General features: G+C 58.8%; 1 protein-coding gene across 5 annotated transcripts in view; it reads left to right on the top strand.

Annotated features, from left to right (window-relative positions):
- The window catches only part of SORCS2 (sortilin related VPS10 domain containing receptor 2), a 424,965-nt gene that overhangs the window by 394,368 nt on the left and 10,657 nt on the right, over positions 1–19,940 (top strand). For all 5 annotated transcript variants that reach the window (XM_032333741.1, XM_032333742.1, XM_032333744.1 and 2 more), the window contains 10 exons: positions 354–445; positions 1,372–1,479; positions 7,354–7,474; positions 8,182–8,315; positions 9,015–9,143; positions 11,644–11,815; positions 16,253–16,439; positions 16,728–16,861; positions 17,793–17,916; positions 19,237–19,349. In XM_032333741.1, the coding sequence (XP_032189632.1) occupies positions 354–445; positions 1,372–1,479; positions 7,354–7,474; positions 8,182–8,315; positions 9,015–9,143; positions 11,644–11,815; positions 16,253–16,439; positions 16,728–16,861; positions 17,793–17,916; positions 19,237–19,349 (1,314 nt within the window). The remainder of the gene's footprint in view (positions 1–353; positions 446–1,371; positions 1,480–7,353; positions 7,475–8,181; positions 8,316–9,014; positions 9,144–11,643; positions 11,816–16,252; positions 16,440–16,727; positions 16,862–17,792; positions 17,917–19,236; positions 19,350–19,940) is intronic.

The following is a 19,940-nucleotide window of genomic DNA, read 5'->3' as shown; positions in this document are numbered from 1 at the left end:
CCTGGCTTCAGGGAGGGCTTCCTGGAGGAGGTGGCACATCTGCTGGGGATTACTGTCAAATAGAGGTTTGCTGAACTCCCTGATCTTTTTCTTGCCTTCATGCTGTCCACCGTATTGATGCGTGAGCCCTTCCTGTGCTGAGGCTGCCTCAACGGTCTCATTCAATCATCCCTCACGCACGGAGTGTAGATGGCATGGGACAGCATATGGAGGGCCTGGAGGATGCAGGGAGCCCTCGGGCTGGCCCTGCCTTGGGGAGCTGGCATCTGCTGGTGACCCCCAGCCCGTGCATGGACAGCTCTGCCCCCAGAGAGAGTGACCTGCCCTCGGGGTGTCACCCGCCCCCTCTGCAGGTGTTCGAGGAGGAGCACCACGTCCTCTACCTGGACCACGGCGGTGTGATCGCAGCTATCAAGGACACCTCCATCCCCTTGAAGATCCTCAAGTAATGCCACAGGGGCCCAGCATGGGGGGTGGGGGCAGGGCCAGGCACTGGGACACGGAAACAGGGAATAGCAACGCAGCATGGTCGGGGGGGCTGGAGAGAGGGCTTCCCAGAGGAGGTGACGTGCGAGCATCCACATGAGTTAGTCAAGCGGAGGAGGTAGGGCCATGCAAGGAAGCCAGCCGGATGTGCCCAGGTGAGAGGGCGTTTGGATCAGCTTCAGACCTCTGAAGGGTGCTTGTGGGGGACTGAGGGCAGGTGTGAACTCTGGACTCAGAAGTCAGAGGATGCCTGGGTGGCTCAGTTGGTTAAGCGCCTGCCTGCCTTCAGTTCAGGTCATGATCCTGGAGTCCCAGGATTGAGTCCCACATTGGGCTCCCTGCTCAGCGGGGAGTCTGCTTCTCCCTCTGAGCCTCCCCTGCCTCATACTCTCTCTCTCTGTCCCTCATTCTCTCTGTCAAATAAATAAATAAATAAAATCTTAAAAAGAAGAAGAAGAAGAAGGCAGAGGTGGGGGAGCTGCCAGGAAGTCAATATCACTTTAGTCTGAAACAGAGTTTTCTGCGCTGTAAGCTTATGACACCATGATACAATGCATTGGGAGGTAGTAAGCTTCTGTCCCTGGCCTGGCAACCCTGGGCTGGGCTCGGGCATCACGTGGGGCTGTCCTGGATGTTCCAAGACCCTGATAACTGCCATCCACGGGCTGCAAAGCAGCTTCATGGTACTCAGACAACACGCGTGGAACTTCTTGGCCATAGTGTTACTAAGGAGATGGGGAGGCCCCTTGGTGCTGGCGGCTGGCTGCTATGACCCCACAGCCCCTTAGCTGGGCAGCGCTGGCCTCAGGGCTCAGGCAGGGCTGGATCCAGGGACACGGGCCATGCTCCTGCCTGCCTACGGTGGTGAATCCCCGCTCTCTGCAGGTTCAGCGTGGACGAGGGCCTGACCTGGAGCACGCACAACTTCACCAGCACCTCTGTGTTCGTGGACGGGCTGCTGAGTGAGCCGGGGGATGAGACACTGGTCATGACGTGAGTGCCACAAGAAGGGGACGGGCAGATGGCCTTGCTGCTCCGGGGCGCGCTCAGTGCTGGCCTTCCCACCTCCCTCACCGTCCTCGTCTCCTCTCCAACCTCACGCCTGCCTCCTCCTGTCTCCCTGTCCCCTGCCCACCCCCCACCCCCACCCCCGGGGATGTCTGTCCCCTGCCCAGGATCGCCTGGTGGTGAGGGCTGGAACCAGGTCAAGGGCAGCTCCGGTCCACTGCCCCAAGCTGCCTTCGGAGCTATTGTCCTCATCATCACCATTATTATTATGAGCTCCTGGCACCCCGAAGGGCTCCCAGGCCTACCGTGCAGGGAAGACCCGACACACACACGGGCCCATGTGGGGTGGAACCAGGCTGTGGCCGGGGGCAGGCTGGGCTCTGGGGCTGCAGCTCTGGGCTCTGAGGCCTTTTGCCAACCCACAGGGGTGCCAGACCTTACTCTGAGCCAAACTCTGCCCTGGACACAGTGAAGAGGGGTGCAGGGACAGCCCTGTTCGGATATGAGAGAGCAGAGTTTGATTGCCCTCCACATGCCTTCAGATGCCAGGGAGAGGGGCTCCAGCTCTCGAAGTCTCTTCCTGGGCAACCGCCCTCCTTGGATCCAGGTTGATCCAAGCACCGGGGCGGGGCCTGAGACTCTGCATTTCTAACAGCCCCCCGATTCTCGGTATGCCTGGCCATGCTTGGCATAACCTGCTTTTACTGATGACACCTGTCCTGGGGAGACCATGTTCCCCAGAACGCACAGCGACCCAGAACCTGTGACTTCATTTGGAAGCAGGGTCTTTGCAGATGTCAGGAGGTCACACTACCCTGGGGGGAGATGCAGACAGACCCACGGGCAGACAGTGACCCAAGGCAGACACTGGGTGGGGGGGACGTGGGGGCCATAATCCCAGGACTGCCCGGAGCCCTGGGACCTGGAAGAAGCAGGAGGGACCCTCCCCTAGAGCCCGAGGCCGGGGCCCCACACTGTGAACCCCTACATTTCAAATTCATGGCTTCCAGGACGGGGAGAAAATAAGCTTCTGTTACGCACGGCCCTCAGTTTGTGGAAATGGTTGGGGCAGCCCCAAGAAGCTCTCTTAGGGCCCCGCAACCTTCCCTGCTCCGCTCAGGGCTGGGGGCTGCGGGTCGTGGACAGGGCGTCTCCACTGAGACCTCCGACTCACTGCGTGCAGTCAACCTGCTTGCATTCTCTTTCTCCGGGTGGACGGGGCCGAAGCTTCCCCAAGGCCCAGAGAGTTGGGGGAAGTGTAGCGCCTCCTCCCGCTGACCGGGCCCCCTGAGCTCCACACCTCGGAGACCAGGGAGGCCAGCGCTTCTCCAATCCTTCCAGCATGGCTCGCCAAGGGCCGCGCGCTGTTCTGGCCACCAAGGATCCCAAGGACCCCCAGAGCTGGCTGTCGGTGGGCAGACGTCGAATTTAAGTAGAGAGTGGCCCCCTTTCTCACTAGTGTGAACGATGCCGGTGTCCCAGGGCCAGCTGGTGGGGTGCGGAAGGGCCGTGCTGGGGCCTGGCAGTGTCTTGGGCATCTTGGGGCAGCTGACCTTGAACTGAGATGGAGTGGATAAGACACAGGCTCAAGGATGGGCTGTGGGTGGGGAAGGAGTCAGTGCTTCCCCCACGTTAGGATTTGGATGGCCCATCTGCTCTGCCTGGCTCCGTGTCTCCTGGAACCGACAGGCCTGGCCAGGAGAGCAGCCAGCAGCAGGATCCCTGTCCCCGCGGGCGCAGACTGGGGGGGCCATGTGCCCTGCGGCAGGCCGGCTTTATTGCCTGGTTAGAGAACAATTCACATGTTGTGTGCCCTCCAGCTTCCAGGGGGCCTCCAATCCGTACCCCCACTGCCCTGCAGAGGCCTACATGGATGAACCCCCAACCTTAGACCCAAAATAGCAAAAAAACCGCCCAGCACAGACAGTACTAACCGCCCCGCCCGGGTCTCCCTCCGCTCTGAGCAGGGCCATGCTGTCCCTCTGTTAGCAGAGAGACTGGGGGAAGGGAGCCCTGAGCTCCTCTGCTACCTGGGGGTGTGGCTGGGAGCACGGGCCTGGACAGTCCCCCACCACCGACCACCGCGGACCACCCCACTTCTGTGCCTACGTCCCAGGCTTCTGGGAGCTGCGGATGGCATGGGTCAGGCCAGGAAGCAGTGAGTGTGGGCTCCTCGCTTGGGCGCTTGAGATGATTGGGGTAGGCAGCCATCTGAATTCCTGGCAGGTGGAAATCCAGCACAGTGACCCCTCGTCGGTGGAGGAGGTGTGGAGGGAGGACCTTACCTGTCACCAGGGCAGAGGCAGCGTGGTGCCCTCCCAGCCTTTTGAGCAGTGTGGCCCCTGGGCAAGGGCTCGGGACGCCTTGTTGAGCACCCGCTGCCTGTTACGTCATGTCCTTTTGTCCTCCTAAGAAATGTCCACGGAGGGAGGTGTCGTTCACCTCACTTCTGTAGGTGCTTAAATCTCAGCAGTTCGGCATCGAGGGAGTGGCAGGCAAGGGGCCCCTGTCACCTCAGCTCTGCCTGGTTCCCGGAGCTGGAGGCGACCCCGTGATGCTGTCCTGGAGACCCTGGCTGGGGTGCTTCCCCGAACGCCCAGCCCCTACCATGCCCCCGCCTGGGGACGTGATATGTTCTCTGTGGCCCCACGTATCTGTGTTCTCGCACAGGCTCAAGTCTGGGTTGGGCGAGTGCTTCCTTCTAGGGCCGCAGCAGGGTGTCAGCCTGTGTGGGAAGCGGAGGGCGGGCTCCAGCCTGGGGTCCCACGCAGTGCTCTCCGTCTGGGGTGTGACAAGAAGGCTGTTGTCTGCCTCGCAGAAGTGCCAGGGCTGAGGGTGGCAAGCCTGCTGGGCCAGAGGCCTCAGTTTCCCCAGCTGAGAAATGGGGACACTTTCAATTGTAGAACGTTGGGCTTGGCGCTTCAGGACACCGAGCCCCTGCATCCACGTGTCACAGCACCAGGACTGGGATTGGTCCCCAAAACAGCCCTATTTTTCGTCTCTTGGCCACAGAGTGTTGGCTCCCCAGAATGCCAATGGCCAAATTCACAGGCAGGTGCTCTAACTTGTTAAGGAGGAGGGTTCCTCTGTCACAGAGCCGCGTCTCCATATGCTTTCCAAACGCCCGCTGACACGGGCCAGTCATATGGCACCAGAGGGAACGCGCGGGAACCTGAGCGCAAACGTGCATGTCTCTGGGCTGTGGGAGCGTCCTCGCCGGGACCCGGCATCCTCCCCACAGCCCTTGCTCCTTCCTCTCTCCCTCTCTGTATCTCTGCGTCTCTCTCTCCCTCCCCATGTCTCTGTCTCTCCCCTGCTGTCCTGTGTCCTACAGTTGAGAACATTGTCTCAGGTGACTTTTTTATCCAGATCTACCCAAAGTTCATGACCCAGCTGCCCGCCACCGCTGCCTTTCTGGACGTATCCCGCCCCCCCCAAGCTGGCTTCCCCATTGCCTACCCGCCCCTCCTGCGCTGCGCCCCGGGGCCGGAGGTGCTGTTTACAGGGCGGAGGGGGGCCCTGGCCCACATTGCCCCACGTGGCCCCTTCTCTCCTACTAACCATGAGGCAATTCACGGGCTGCCTTGGGCTTGTTCATCCTAAAACTCAGAATGAACCGGGTGACAGATATTTCTGCGTTTCAGCTGCGGCTCGGGGAGGCCTACCTGGAGCTGACTATGGAGATCAGCCCAACCAGCCTCTTTGGGATCAGGGCGGGAGCACAGTGAGGCTGAGACTTTCCTGGTGGGGACAGTGCTCTGGGACGGTTTCGCCCCGCCAGCACCAGTTGTGCTTCCCCAGCACCTCACCCCAGCCCCAGCGGCCGACAGGGCTCCTCCGGGCAGTGGCCTTGGCTGTGCCATCCTTGGCAGGTCCCTTGCCAGCCTCAGTTTCCTTGTCTGTAAAGTGGGAATGACAGCAGTATATTCCTCACAGTTTGGGAAAGGAGAAGATGAGACGCTGAGCCAGCACCTCGCACGCGGTCAGTGGGTGGTATCAGTACACGTCCGATGTGCACTCGCTGTTCTCAGGGTAACGTGGTTTTCAGGAGGGAGACAGACCCACTCGGCGTCAGGGGGCGCCATGAGTGCTCCCTAGAGAGTGTCTCTATTGAGATAGGATCCCCACACTCTGTTTCTGTAAAGCCTAGCAGGCTTTGTTCGGGAGACAGGAGACAAGGCTGACCATAGGGGCGGGTCAAGGCTGGGACAAAGGGAGGCTCAGGGGCCTCAAGGACCTGAGGAGGCCCCCGGCCAGCTTGCAGAGCTGGGGCCTTTCATCTGCAAAATAAAGACTGTAGTATCTACTTCAAGGCCTGTTTTGGGGAGCAGAGGAATTGCTTTGTGTGCATGTGGGTGAAGCCCCTGGTGTGTGCCTGCATACCACACAAACCATTGCCAATCTGCCAGTAGTCCTGAAAGGCCAGAGCTATGGTCTCCACTCTAAAGCCAAGGAAATGGGTACACAGAGAGAATGAACCTGCCCAAGGTCACAGATGCAGGAAACGGGGCATTGACCCAGGCCTGCCTGGCACAGGGCTGCCCTGTGAGAGCAGAACTCTTCGGTATTAGCCTCAGACCTTCAGAGCCAGCTGTCAGGTCCCCAAGAAAATACTCAAGACACTTCTCACCTACCATCCTAGAATGGGGTTAGGATCCTTCCAGGTCATGATTGCCCTTCCCCAAGTATCCCGTCCCTGTCAACCTGCTTGAAAGGGGATCGAATACAACAAGGTGTATCACCTCCGCCACCCAGATGCTCAACCTCTGGTGATATATCCCAAATGCTGCAGGTTGGACTGGGGAAGGACCCAAGGAATGCAGGCTAGGCCCCTCTTCTTTGGAGCCCCTGAAATAGCAGTCCTTGAAGAAAGGAAGGGATCTGGGTACATGGTAGGTGCTCAGCAAGTGACTGCTACAGGCTGAGGGAGAGGAAATGGTCCAAGCAAGCTGCATGACCTAGGGCAAGTTACTCAACCTCTCTGTGCCCTAGTCTTCCTTTCTGTGAAATAGGGGTGGACTTGTCTCATGAGGCTGTGGTGAGGATTAGACTAGACAGCATAGAAGGGACCCCTAGCACACCATGGGTACCCCGTACGCAGCTGGCCTTTTAAGAGCACCCGTGGTGTGCCATTGCCCTGCTTTCTCCACTCGCCAAGGCTGGGGCCACATGATGAACAGGAGGTGAGCACGAGGCTGGGGGGTCTCCCCATCCTGCTACGGTGACCCCTTATGGTGGCCTGTTACCTTTCCTTGAATGGCTGGTTGCACTTGGAAAAAACAGCCTGTGGCCCAGCTTTGCAGAGTTAGGTGTCCATGGCTCAGGTCCCTGGCACGGTGACCTCAGTATCCGCGGACAGACCCCTCCCACACCGTGAGGCTGGCCTGGGTGTCTGTGGGTCAGACCCCTGGTGTGGTGATGCCAACAGAGGCAAGAGAAGCACCCTGCATCCAGCTGACCTCTGTCATTTGGTGGAACAGAAGCAAGGACCATGGAAGGCCATAGAAGGGCCCGGGTGGCCGCTGGGGGACCCAGGCAGCCCCTAGGGGGCCTGGGCTCCTGACATGACTGTGCCCATTTCCTTGTCCACTGAGGGGAACCGTGGGGGGTGACCTCCACCTGTGCCATCCGCAAGCCGCAGACAGTGTGTGACCCTTGTGGGGACACTGGGGGCACCACCACCAGGAACACAGGCCTGTAGACTGCTGGGCACAGTGCAGGCTGGGACTCTGGGAGAGTGCAGGAGAGCTGTCACTGGGCCTGCAAGCGGGGAAGCCCTGAGGCCCCGAGGGGAAGTGGTTCCCACTGTGGCGCGGGCCGGGCTAAGGTGATTTCCCTTCCCTCCTCCTCCCTCCCTAGCGTCTTTGGCCACATCAGCTTCCGCTCCGACTGGGAGCTGGTGAAGGTGGACTTCCGGCCCTCATTCTCCAGGCAGTGCAGTGAGGAGGACTATGGCTCCTGGGACCTGACCGACCTGAAGGTGGGCCGGGGCCCGGGCTGGGGCAGGAGGTGGCCTCCTCTGCCCGTGCACCCCCCCGTCCTGTGTGGCACTGGGAGCCTCACCTCCAAGAGGCCCCCAGAACCCCAGCAGCCCTGAGATACACAGTCCTTTGGCTGGATTTTCTGGCCCTCTCTTGGTGCCTCTGTTGCTCTGAGTGTTCAGGGACACGGGGCCACAGGCTGTGACCCCACTGCGCAGTCCTGCGTGCTTGGGGTCCGGGGCTTGGGACATGGTGGGTGGGTAGCACAGGGCCTGTGTCATAGATTACCAAACACCCCGGCGGGGGCGAGGGGGACGGTCTGGGGCATCCCCACCCCGTAAGCTCAAACACATAGATGTTTCTAGAACCAAAGGTAGACTGGTCACACTAAGTGAAATAGGTAAGGGCTGGAGCGGCAGCAGCACAGTGACCCCTCAGGCCCAGGGGACGAGTGTACACAGTGGGTGCTAAATGGATGCTTGTGGGTCAGGATGGAAGAGAGGCTGCCCCCGCTTGACCTCAGGCACACCACTTCTGCTCTGGCCCTCAGTTTCCCCATCTGGGAAAGGAAACTCACCCCTGTCCCCCATGGCTGCCTGGATGTTGAGACTCAGCTGTTTTCTGGGGACGGGCATGAACAGCAGTCCAAGCCACCGGAGGGCAATGGCCCTTCTTGGCCGGTCCTCACCCCGCCTTCCCATGGCAGGGCGACCGCTGCATCATGGGCCAGCAGAGAAGTTTCCGGAAGAGAAAGTCCACGTCCTGGTGCATCAAGGGGCGGAGCTTCACGTCAGCACTGGAGTCCCGGGTGTGCAGGTGCCGGGAGTCGGACTTCCTCTGGTGAGGAACGCGCCAGCGGCTGGGCTCTCCGGCGCCTTGAGCAGCTTCACCACCTGGTAGCTGCGGGTCGGAGACTCAGTCCTCCCGCCACCTTACTCTGTGCCTTAGAGCCAGGCGGGAAGCCCAGCTGTGTTCCCGGGAGGAGCACGGGGAACTCAAGGGCCTGTGGCCCCCACCCACCACAGTGACCTGCTCACAGCGGGAAGGGCCCTAGAAACCGGGGAGGGGTCCCCGGGCGCAAGCGGTGCCCACCCAGCCCTTCTGCGAGTTCCAGAGCCTGGTTCACGAAGACTCTGGCCGCCTGCCTCCCTGGCCACCCTCAACCCTTGCTCTCCTGCTCCCCCTCATGTGCCCAACACCTCCACCTGTACCTCCCTCACCGGCATTGATGGGGCTCCTTGTGCAGTGCTCCTCCCTTGTCTTCCCCTGGCTGTCCACTGTGCTTCCTTTGAGATTCAGTGCACCTCCTCCAGGCAGCCCTCCAGGACACCCAGGCTGGGCTCAGTGCTCTCCTGGATGTTCCTAGAACCCCCTCTGCAACGCTTCTTACCTGTAATGTAACCCTAATTTCCAGACTGGGTAGGGCTGTGTGTCCCCACAAATGGGTGTATTGCAGACCCTTGTGGTGCGGACCCCCGCCTGCCCCTGATTGCTCCCATCCCCACCCAAGCCTGTCTCCTGAACCCTTCTCTCATGCAGCGACTATGGATTTGAGCGCTCCCCCTCCTCGGAGTCTGAGGCCAACAAGTGCTTTGCCAGCTTCTGGTTTAATCCCCTGTCCCCACCAGACGACTGTGTTCTGGGCCAGACCTACAGCAGCAGCCTCGGGTGAGTGTGGCACGGCTTCCTCGCGGTGCTGCAGGGGCAGAGCTGCAGGAAGAGAGGTCAGCCGCGGCTGCCCTATTGGCTGGGCCCCGGGTCACCCTGGGCACGGGCCCTGCAGGGGCTCTATCTGCACCCACATGGGGCAGCATCAGGGACAGAAGGTGCTTTGAGATGGCTCTGAACAGAGAACGAAAGCGTCGGGTACATGAAGCTGTGAGCCTGTGGCTTCAGGAGGTCCCGAGGCGCTCTACTTTAAAGTCTCTGTTTCACTTTGAGGCAATTTTGGGAGGGAAGAAAATGTCAGTGGACTTATTGCAAAATCCCCATTACCTCCCCTGGGGAAGGGGCAGGGGCAGAACTTGAGGAAGCAGGATCAGATGTTGTAGGTTTTGGCCTTCGCAATGTAAGTTCTACCGTCCATCGATTCATCCATCCATCTTCCTTCCATCCATCATTCACCCATCATCCCTCCCTCCATCCATCCATCCTTCTGTCATTTGCCCATCATCTATCAATCCATCTATTCAACATTCCATCCATCATTCACCCATGATCCCTCCCTCCCTCCCTTCTTCCTTCCTTCCATCCATCCATCCATCCATCCATCCATTCTTCTGTCATTCACCCATCATCTATCCATCCATCCATCCATCCATCCCACATTCCATCCATTATTAACTTATCATCCATCCATCCATTTGTCATTCACCCCTCATCCCTCCCTCCCTCCATCCATCCTTCTATCATTCACCCAAAATCTATCCATTCATCTATCCATCCATCCTTCCATCATTCACCCATCATCCCTCCCTCCCTCCATCCATCCTTCTGTCATTTGCCCATCATCTATCAATCCATCTATTCAACATTCCATCCATCATCCATCCATCCATCATTCACCCATGATCCCTCCCTCCCTCCCTTCTTCCTTCCATTCATCCATCCATCCATCCATTCTTCTGTCATTCACCCATCATCCATCCATCCATCCATCCATCCATCCATCCCACATTCCATCCATTATTAACTTATCATCCATCCATCCATTTGTCATTCACCCCTCATCCCTCCCTCCCTCCCTCCTTCCTTCCATCCATCCATCCATCCATTCTTCTGTCATTCACCCATCATCCATCCATCCATCCATCCATCCATCCTTCTATCATTCACCCATCATCCCTCCCTTCATCCTTCCCTCCCTCCCTCCTTTTTCCTTCCATCCATCATTCACCCATTACCCATCCATCCATCATCCATCCATTCCCCTTCCATCAATCCGTCCATCCGTCTCTCTTCCATCCACATTCACCCACCATCCGTCCAGTCAGCAGCCACAGCCGCCTCTCTTGTGCACCCACTAGGGCTCGGCAAGCAGGGACTCTTGTCAGAAGTATCAGAGATGGGGCCCACATCACAGATGAAGGATTGCGTGTCATACCATGTGACGTTCTGGGCATCAAGGCGCCGGGGGCGGGGGGAGGTAGCTTCTAGACTCCATTTTCTTCTGAATTAATCCAATGTGTTTGTGTGATAAACCCCTGAAAGTGTGTCTTAGTGGTTGAGTTCTGGGCGCAGGAGGGGGTACCAGGCTCAGGGAGGGGGGCAGAGCCAGGCTCTTGGGTCGTGATGCTAGTTTTATGGACCCAGGGTCCTGGTGTAGCCCCAGGGAGCTTCACAATCAGCAAGTCAGGTGATGCCACTGTAGGCATGGTTCGCCCGGGATCTCCTAACATGTTCATCAGAGCCCATGGTCTCTGGCCCCCAACCCCTGTCCAGCCTCCTCCCAGTCCTGTTCTCTAATCTGGCTCCAGCCGCCCATCCCAGGACCTTTGCCCATGCCAGTCCTGCTGCCTGGATGCCCTTCCCTCTCTTGCTCGCCCTTCCGACTTCTGCTGAAAGCTGCTCTCTTGGGGACCAGTTCCCAGAGCTCATGGGTGGTGATTTTACCTTGAGGGACGTAGTAGGGCGCAGTCTGCCACTCCCACTGGGCGGTCCCCCTGGCAAGGGCAGGGGCTATATGTTCCACCCACCCCCCAGCAAATACGCTATATGAAGGAGGCACTGGGTCAGGTGTCCTCTAACCGGATGGTGGGGGAGGGAGCCCCAAGGGGGTGCGGCAGCGTCAAGGCCACAGCCGAGCCCCGGCCTCTCTTGGGTGTACTTCTCAGCAAGGCCCCAGCATCTGGACTGTGCCCAGTCACACCCTCAGCTGCAATGACAACAGGTGTCGAGGTTGTCACAAGTCCTGTGGCCACACAGGGAATCGGCCAGCGCCAGAGCCAACCCCGCCCTTGCTGGCTGCCCCCCGCCACGCCTGGCCTCTCAGCTGCGACACAGGGCAGTGATGGCCCTCGATGGGGCCAAGAGGAGGCCGGGAGGCCAGAGGAAGCCACCAGTGAGAGCCACACCTCGCCACCAGTGAGGCCCCGCCAGGCCGCAGGCCCGTGCCCTCCCTCCACCATCCCACCACGGGTGTAGACCCTGACCTTCCCTGTGGCCACAGGTATCGGAAGGTGGTGTCCAACGTGTGCGAGGGAGGTGTGGACCCCCGGCAGAGCCCCGCACAGCTGCAGTGTCCCCTCATGAGGCCCCGGGGCCTGCAGGTCAGCATCCGCGGCGAGGCAGTGGCCGTGCGGCCTGGAGAGGACGTCCTGTTTGTGGTGCGGCAGGAGCAGGTGAGCGCAGCGTGCTGTCCCCCTGGGGCCACTCCCACCGGACAAGCAGGGGAGGTGTGGGGCGGGGAAGGGTGTGTCTCTTCCACCTACGGGTGCTTTGGAGCAGAATCTTCTGGGCGGGCCTTTTCCGAGTTGAGGGGGTAAGAGGGGGCCCGAAGCCCCTCCCCAGGCCCCAGGCAGTAGGGAGAGGACGGAAACCAGACCACAGAGGACTGTGAAATATGGGGGGGCGGGGAGTCACTGGGCCACGGGCACATACAGCGGGGACCCTTCTGTGCACAGAGCAGACTGTTTACTGGACTCTGAGGCTTCCGAGATGTACTCATTCCTGTGGGTGGCAATTTGTTAAACCTCTAATTATATTGATTTAATTAATCTGGAATCTTAAGAAAAGCAGAAAATTTAAAAAGCAAAACAAAACTATTAGTTATAATCCCAGAACCAAAGATAAATCCTGTAGGTAGATGAGATTGTATGGATTTAATTCTGTGTCATCTATATGAATATGTAAATTCCCTCCCTATGTTCTCTCTTTTCCTCTCTAGTATAAGTGTTACATATTCTTCTGCCTTAAAAAAGAATTTATACTCATGGTAGAACATTGGAAAAACACCCAAAATGTCAAGAATATAAATATCCCCCAAAACCCTGTCCCCCCCCGCCAAGGTAACAACTGTGAGGTTTTCTTCTAGCCTCTTAAAATTAATATACAGCATGCTTATTTTTCTGATTATAAAGGCAGCAAACTCCCTATAGAGCATCCAAAAACAGAAATGAGAAAAACTTGCCAAGAGGCAGGAAATTCAAAGCGACAGAATCTCACAGAGGAGACGCCACTCCCACCCCCAGGGAGATCTGCCCCCTGAACGCTGTCCCCACGCACGGCTCCGCTGGGCACTTGGATCTTTGGTTAACAAATACACTGAATGAAGCGAGTTCAGTTTTATAACTCCGTGTGTGTGTGTGTGTGTGTGTGTGTGTGTGTGTGTGTGTGTGGTTTAGCACATGTCCTTCCAAATACGGTGCCTAGGTGATGACAGAAGTCTCTGGTGTCCAGTGTGTGCAGATGGGGAAACTGAGGTCAGAGGGCACAGAGCTGTATGTGTGAGAGCTCATGTGCCGTGCTGGGGAAACCTCCGCTCAGAGAGGTACAGTGACTCCCTCGAGGCCATGCAGTATCAGGTGACAGAGCTCCACGTGGACAGCACCTGGTCTGTGGTCCCCAGACTTGGGCCAGGCCCGGGGCAGGTCCCAGATCCCACCTGCTTCCAGGCCCTGTGCTGATGAGTCTGGTCCTGAGATTCATGCTCTGGGCCTTGGGGGTGGCCCCAGGGTAGGGGTCGGGCATCTGTCACAGCAGCATCTTGATGTGGCGGGAGGACAACACCCCCTCCCCGGGTGGGACCCCTGGACCCTCAGAGTGGACCCACCAACTGCCCAAGTTGTAGCACAGACTTCCAGGAAAAATGGCTGTTTGCTGCCCCCTAGAGCCTTCCATCTGGGCAATGTGGTCATGTTGGCTGATTCCCCAGCCAGAGCCAGGCCAGGCCAGGCCGATCAGTCCCGCCGCCCCGTGGTCCCCAGCCTTGCTGCATGGGGTTGCTGGTGTGACCAAAATGTGTCCTTGCAAGAGAGGTCTTCCGGTGCACTCCCCTATGTGGAGGGACCGCTGACTTCCTCCTGGAGGCGGTGAGGGAGTGTGGGAGCTTGGTGGGGGTGGACGTGTACTCATACCTGCTCACACACACTCAGTTCTCACACACCGACCACAGGAACTTGAACACGCCTTCCCCACGTGTTCACACAGTCATAACCAGTCACACAGACACTTCTTCACGCTGACACACAAGTCCCGCCCACCTGCCCTCCTGCGCGGGCCAAGCTGCCTGCGGAACTAGCTGGGCCTGGGGCCGTGGCCAAGTTCTATAAGCATCGGAGACTTAGAAGTAGGAGCTGATGGAGATCCCAGAAATAGAAGCAGGAGTGGAAGTGTCCCAGGGGAGGGAGGACGGTCCTCAGTAAACAGACCGCCAGCAAAAACGAGCCTCAGCTGGAACCTGACGCCTGATACCAGATCGTCTCAGGATGGACCACGGAGGTCAACAGAATGTGAAAAACTAGCCGTCCTTTGGGAAAAAGATAGAAAATATGCAGATCCAGGGCCCGGCCAAGGGTTCGTAGAGTGGATGCCAAAAGCATCATCCGTAAAGGAAATTTAGTGAATCAGACTTTGAGTGAGACACCCGTGTGCTGAGGAGAGCCCCGTAGAGAAGGTGAAAAGGTAGCTATGGAGGAAATACGTGCCCGGCACGCATCCAGCCAACGCTGGGAACTAGAACACAGAGAAGTGGGAAGAAAACAACGCTCCGGTTAGGACATGGGTCAAGGACATGGAGGGACAGTTCATTGCAGATGAGGAGCAGGTGACCGGGGAGCCCACAAATGTTGTTCAGCTTCACTGGCCGTTAGGGGAGTGTGACTCTAACCCCAATGACAGGTCCCTGCAGGTCTAGGAGAGTGGCCCAAGTAAGACACAGCGACACCACCAAGCACTGGCGAGGGTGCGGAGAAGCCTGGCTCCTCGTACCCGGCGGCCGGGAGCAGAGGAGGGGACCACCACACTGGAAAACCCGGGGGCAGTTTCTTAGAAAACTGAACACGCGACCACACTATGACTCAGCACGTGTGCTCCTGGGCGTGTGTCTCAGAGAAATGAAGGCCTGTGTCCACGCAGGACACTGCATGTGAATGTTGCTGGCAGCTTTCTGGCCAGAGAGCCAGAACATGGGAACACCCTGACGTCCTCTGAGGGGCATCTGCCTGAACAGTGCAGCGGCCGCTGCGTGGGACACGACTCTGCGGTGAGAAGGAGCAGATTACAGACACGTCATGACCCGGGTGGGGCTCCGGAGAATTAAACTGAAGGAGAAAGAGGCAATCCCAGCGAGTCCATGCTGTCGGATTCCGTTTATGGGATGTTCTCGAGATGACAGCATTACAGAAATGGAGGACAGGGGAGTCGGGGGCATGACAGCGGGGGCTGGCGGTGGCTCAGTGGCTCTGCACCCCGACATTCTGGTTTTGATGGGCGTTTGCTCCGGGCATGCGGTACGGGGCACACGGGCTGTCTTGGTTCCTACAAACTACATGGAAACTGGCAGTTGTCTCAGGACAAGATGTCCACATCTCCTTGACGTGCACAAGATGCAGCAGTGTGTGGGATGGGGTTATGGGGATGGGTCTCCTTGTCTATGGCCGGGGCTGCTGGACTCCGTTCTGATCGTGGGCAAAAATGACAAGTTATTTTAACGAAGTAAAATGTTTAAATCGTTCAGCGGGCACCCATCAGTGGCCTGCAGGCAGGAATGTGGGGTCCCGAGGCACACAGTGACGCCCTGTGCACCTGGGAGCCACGGGGCTTCCCAGGTACGTCTGGCTTGCAGGTGGTGGGCACCAAGCCCCTGCCTGCCCCCCCAGAGCAAGGCAGGCTTGAGACCCCACTCGCCTGGTCCCCGTGAGCCTGCGTGTCCACAGGAGCCCTGGATGGTGAGCCGATCTGCTCCGTGGTTCTTGCCCAGCACATGGGAACAATCGGATAGCACGTAAGCTGTTGTCCCAAGTGACGTGTGCTGCAGGCACAAAACCCCATGGGCTTCTCTCCCAGTTTCAAAGGCTGGATGCCCGAAATCAAGGCATAGGCAGAGCTGGGCTCCCACTGGAGGCTCTGGGGAGGGATTCTTCTTTGTCTCATCGGTTTCTGGGGCGCTGGTGTCCCTGGCTGTGGCTCTGTCTCCACACGGTCTCTGCCCCGTCATCATGTGGCCATCTCATCTGTGTCCCAAGCCCCCATCTCTTCTTGTAAAGACGTGGCCACTGGCTGGGGGCCCGTCTTACTTCGGCGTGACCTCATCTTAACTAATTGCTTCTACAAAGACCCTATTTCCGAATAAGGTCCCATTCTGAGCTCCCCGGGGGATGTGGATTTGGGAGCACAGACCCTGTCCAACCAGCCACCGTATTTGTGGAACAAGTTGAGTGAATGTAATTTATGGGAAAGATTTCAAGGCTCCCCAGGCGTAGAATGAGGGGATCATAAGCAGTCAGCGTGAATCCTGTGTCACTCTGGGTCAGCAGAAGATGATTTTGGGGGTGTTCCTGCAGGGGTAGGATGGCAGGAAGGGGTGATGGGGCAGGGGAGAGGGGCAGAGGGAAAGTGTGAGAACTCGTTCTTGACACCAAGTGGAGAAAGATACTGTTTCCTTTCCTTCCCTGAATGTCCTGCACCTCAGCCCATGCCAGGTTGCGGGTGTAGCTTCTGGGGCCCCCGGGGGCCCGCGCCCTTTGAGGGGAGGAGGGACGGGATGGAGAGTATGCAAGCTCCTGCTGACCTCTTGGCTGTGCCATCCTTCCTGGGTGGTCTCATGGGATTTCCTGCAGGGTGACATCCTGACCACCAAGTACCAGGTGGACCTGGGGGATGGCTTCAAGGCCGTGTACATGAACCTGACACTGACTGAGGACCCCATCCGGCACCGCTACGAGAGCCCTGGCGTCTACCGCGTGTCTGTCAGGGCAGAGAATGTGGCTGGGCATGATGAGGCCGTGCTCTTTGTCCAGGTCAACTGTAAGTCAGCAGCCTTTTTGAGGCCCAGAGTACCCCCTTCCCGGGGTAGAGAGAGAACCTGGGCCCCAGGGGCACGCAGGGAGTCCCCTGGGGCAGCAACAGGACCCCGGGCTGGTGAGCCCGTGGACGGGGAGCAGGCAGGCGGGCTCAAGTCCATGCCCTTGGCGGTGTGTGCGGTGGTAGGGTGGGGGTGAGGAGGGAGGAAGTGATGAAGGTGACCAAGAAGCCCCCTCTGAAATAGCCAGGGCCTCAGTGTCCCCTAACCCCGGGCTTTCCCGCGACCTGCAGCCCCCCTACAGGCCCTCCACCTTGACGTGGTTCCTGTGGTCGGCGTTGACCAGGAGGTGAACCTCACAGCTGTGCTGCTGCCCCTGAACCCCAAGCTCACTGTGTTCTACTGGTGGATCGGCCATAGCCTGCAGGTACGCGGACCCCCAGGGTGGCCCCTGTTGAGAGCGGGGGGCCGGGGCAGAAGGACACAGGGTATGACTGCGGAGCTGACACGAGCACAGCCTGGCCTTTCTCCCGGAGCCACTGAGCGGGTCTGGCCATGTCTGCATCTGGCAGCTGCGGAAGAAGGCAGGCTGGCCCCTGCCTTTTTTGGGGGAAAGAGATGTGAACAAAGCAGGTGTCCTGAGCTGTGATGAGCATCACAGGAAGGGGATTGGGGGGTGCTGTGAGCGCCAGAGAAGATCAGCTGTTTCTAGTCTGGGTGTTGGGTGTGGTCAGGGAGGGCTTCATGGAGGAGGGGACCCTTGGGGCTGGACCAGATGTCAGAAGCCTCACCCAGAGCCCTAAATTGTGTCTGGAAGCAGTGGGGAGCCACAGACAATGGCCGGTTGGAGGCCTAGAAGGTCTCTGTGGGCAGGGCTGCCCATCCTTAGCCTGAGGTCCTCAAGACCCATAGAGGGCTGTCCTTCCCTCATTCAGAGGGCTGCTGCCCTGCGTTCCATGCAGAACGACCCAACAGTGGCTAAAGGCCCAGATGCAGAGGCCTGGTTGGGGGGGAGTGGTAGGGCCCAGGTCGTGTTTCTCTGGAATGTGGAGGGTTGGGGAAGGTGCTAGGCTCTGGATTCAAATCACAGCTCAGCTGCTTCGAGCCCAGCAATTCGGGCAGATCTGGAAGGAAGGGTACACAGGGACACTTGGTCCAGGCTGCATTGGCTTAGAGCTGGTGGCTGGGGGTGGGGGGTGGGGGCCCTCCCCGTGCCCCACAATGCTGCCCACATGTTCTGACCAGAGCAGGGGAGTCTGAGCATTCTCGGTGAGGCCCTAGGCAGTGGGGCGGCCGGCTGTCCTGTGTGGGGCTGCCCCCTGATCCCCGGGCCTGACCCCCACTCACGTCCCCTGCAGCCCTTGCTCTCCTTGGAGAACTCTGTGACCACACGGTTTGCAGACCCAGGGGACGTACGCGTGACGGTGCAGGCGGCCTGTGGAAGCTCGGTGCTGCAGGATTCCACGGTGGTCCGCGTGCTGGGTGAGCCCCCCCTCCTTGGGCGTGCCGTGCATCTTGTCCCTTGTGGGGGCCCCAAGCTCAGATGACGTAAGGCACAGACGCCCTGGGTATGCGGGGCAGCTGCAGGCTCAGGGAGGAGCCAGTGAACACTGCTCAGATGCTCCCCGGGCCTCAGTTTCCCCCATCTGTAAAATGAACACAGACACATCTCTGAGTCCGTGGCACTCATGGGCCTCACACAGCACAGACCAGGGGACGGCTGAGTGACATGTCAAGGGGACCCAGTGATGCCTCCCAGGAGCCTGACCTCTTCTGGCACCTGTCACCTGAGCCCCCTAACTCAGCCTTTGTGGAGACTCAGTTCTGAATCTGCACCCCATTTTCTGTGCTCACTGGGGGTCCCTAGACCCTCAAGGGAGACATTTACCATAGGAAATTCATCCTAAGCATGGAAGAGACCCCACCCCTCACCCAGTGAGCTGTGGCCCTCCTCAGCCCACCAATGAAACCTCATGTGGCTTTGAGAACAGCCTTGCCCATGGACAACAGCCATCAGTTAAATATTTAGCAGGCCTGCTCGTGGCTGTTCCTTCATTCACAAACACGTGCACAGAGGGTCCTAAGCCCAGAGCTCGGGAATAGCACCCCCCCTTCTGTGAGATGCTGAGTTCTGCTCAGGAAGCACTTGTCCCTCAGGCCCTTAATCCCAGCAAAGCCTCTCCCGTTTCCCAAGTGGGAAACCCGGGTTTCAGGAGGAACGTGGAGTGTATAGTGAGCCCCAAGTACCACCACTGGCAGGTGGCTCTGGAGTGTATAGTGAGCCCCAAGTACCACCACTGGCAGGTGGCTCTGGAGTGTATAGTGAGCCCCAAGTACCACCACTGGCAGGTGGCTCTGGAGTGGGCCTCTGAGCCAGGAACCCCGGCACATGTGCGGGAAAGGGAAGGTAGGGCCTCTGCCCTCGCAGGACTCTTATTCTGGTGGGGAGATCAGCCCAGTGAAGTCCGTGGATCCCTGGGAGATGGAAGCCCAGTCTCATGGGGTATGTGCACCCCTGAGAACAGAAGGGCAGATCTCATGGTGCAGGCGCCCAGCCCTCCCTCCCTCCCCAGGGGGGCACCGTTCAGCAGTCATTGGTGCTGCTGTGATCACTCCCTGGTGCCGGTCAGTGAGGTGGGCCCTGCCTGGGCAGCTGCCAGCACAGGGAGGACTCTCATATTCCAAAAGCGAGCTGCCATGTCTGACCCTGGGTGGTCCTAGGCCATCTGGGGCTGGCGGTTGCCGGGAAACAGAGCCCTGCTGCCCAGGGATAACTGGCTCCCCATCTCTGCATCTCTTCAGACCAGTTCCAAGTGGTGGCTCTACACTTTTCCAAGGAGCTGGACGCCCACAATCCCAACACCCCTGAGTGGAGAGAGGACATCGGCCTGGTGGTGACACGGCTGCTGTCCAAGGTGCCCCCTGCCCCCGCGGGTACCCAGGAGAAGTGGGGGGTGGGAGGGCAGGGCAGAGTGAGGGGGCTGGTCTTTCTTTCGCTACGGGACCAAGGTATCTCTGTGAGCTCTGCCCACCCTGAGTCATCTCTGCTGCCAGAGGCCGAGGCTCTCTCTGGCCGTGACTCCCCTCAGTCTCTTAATAATGCTGGTGATACCATCCTGGGCGTTGAAGAGTGAATAGGAGTTCGCTAGAGGAAAGTGCACAGAGTGGGATTCTCAGGAGGCAGAGGGACCTCTGGAAGCTGAACTCCGTGGGTTGAAGGTTTTGTATGGTCAGGAGCCCTGATGTCTGGGACGACATTAGCCAGAGAGGGGCCTGCTCACCTTTACCCCGGCCACGGTGTGAGGAATGGACTAGAGGGGGCAGACCTGGCCCAGAGGAGGCTGGTGTTGGTGGGGGCAGGGCAGAGGGACTAGGAGAGCTGCAGGAGGGGAAACGTGGTGCTTCAGGGTCCAGGGGCTGTCCCCGTATGTTCAGGGGTCAGGAATAGCTCACAGGACAGATAGCTGGGACTTGGCCAGGCCAAGATGAGTGAGAGGGTATTCCTG

This window comes from Mustela erminea, chromosome 2 (genome assembly GCF_009829155.1).
Source record: "Mustela erminea isolate mMusErm1 chromosome 2, mMusErm1.Pri, whole genome shotgun sequence".
Classification (NCBI taxonomy): domain Eukaryota; kingdom Metazoa; phylum Chordata; class Mammalia; order Carnivora; family Mustelidae; genus Mustela; species Mustela erminea.
Note: the sequence above shows the minus strand (reverse complement) of the source record. Positions and strands in the feature narration are given on the sequence as shown.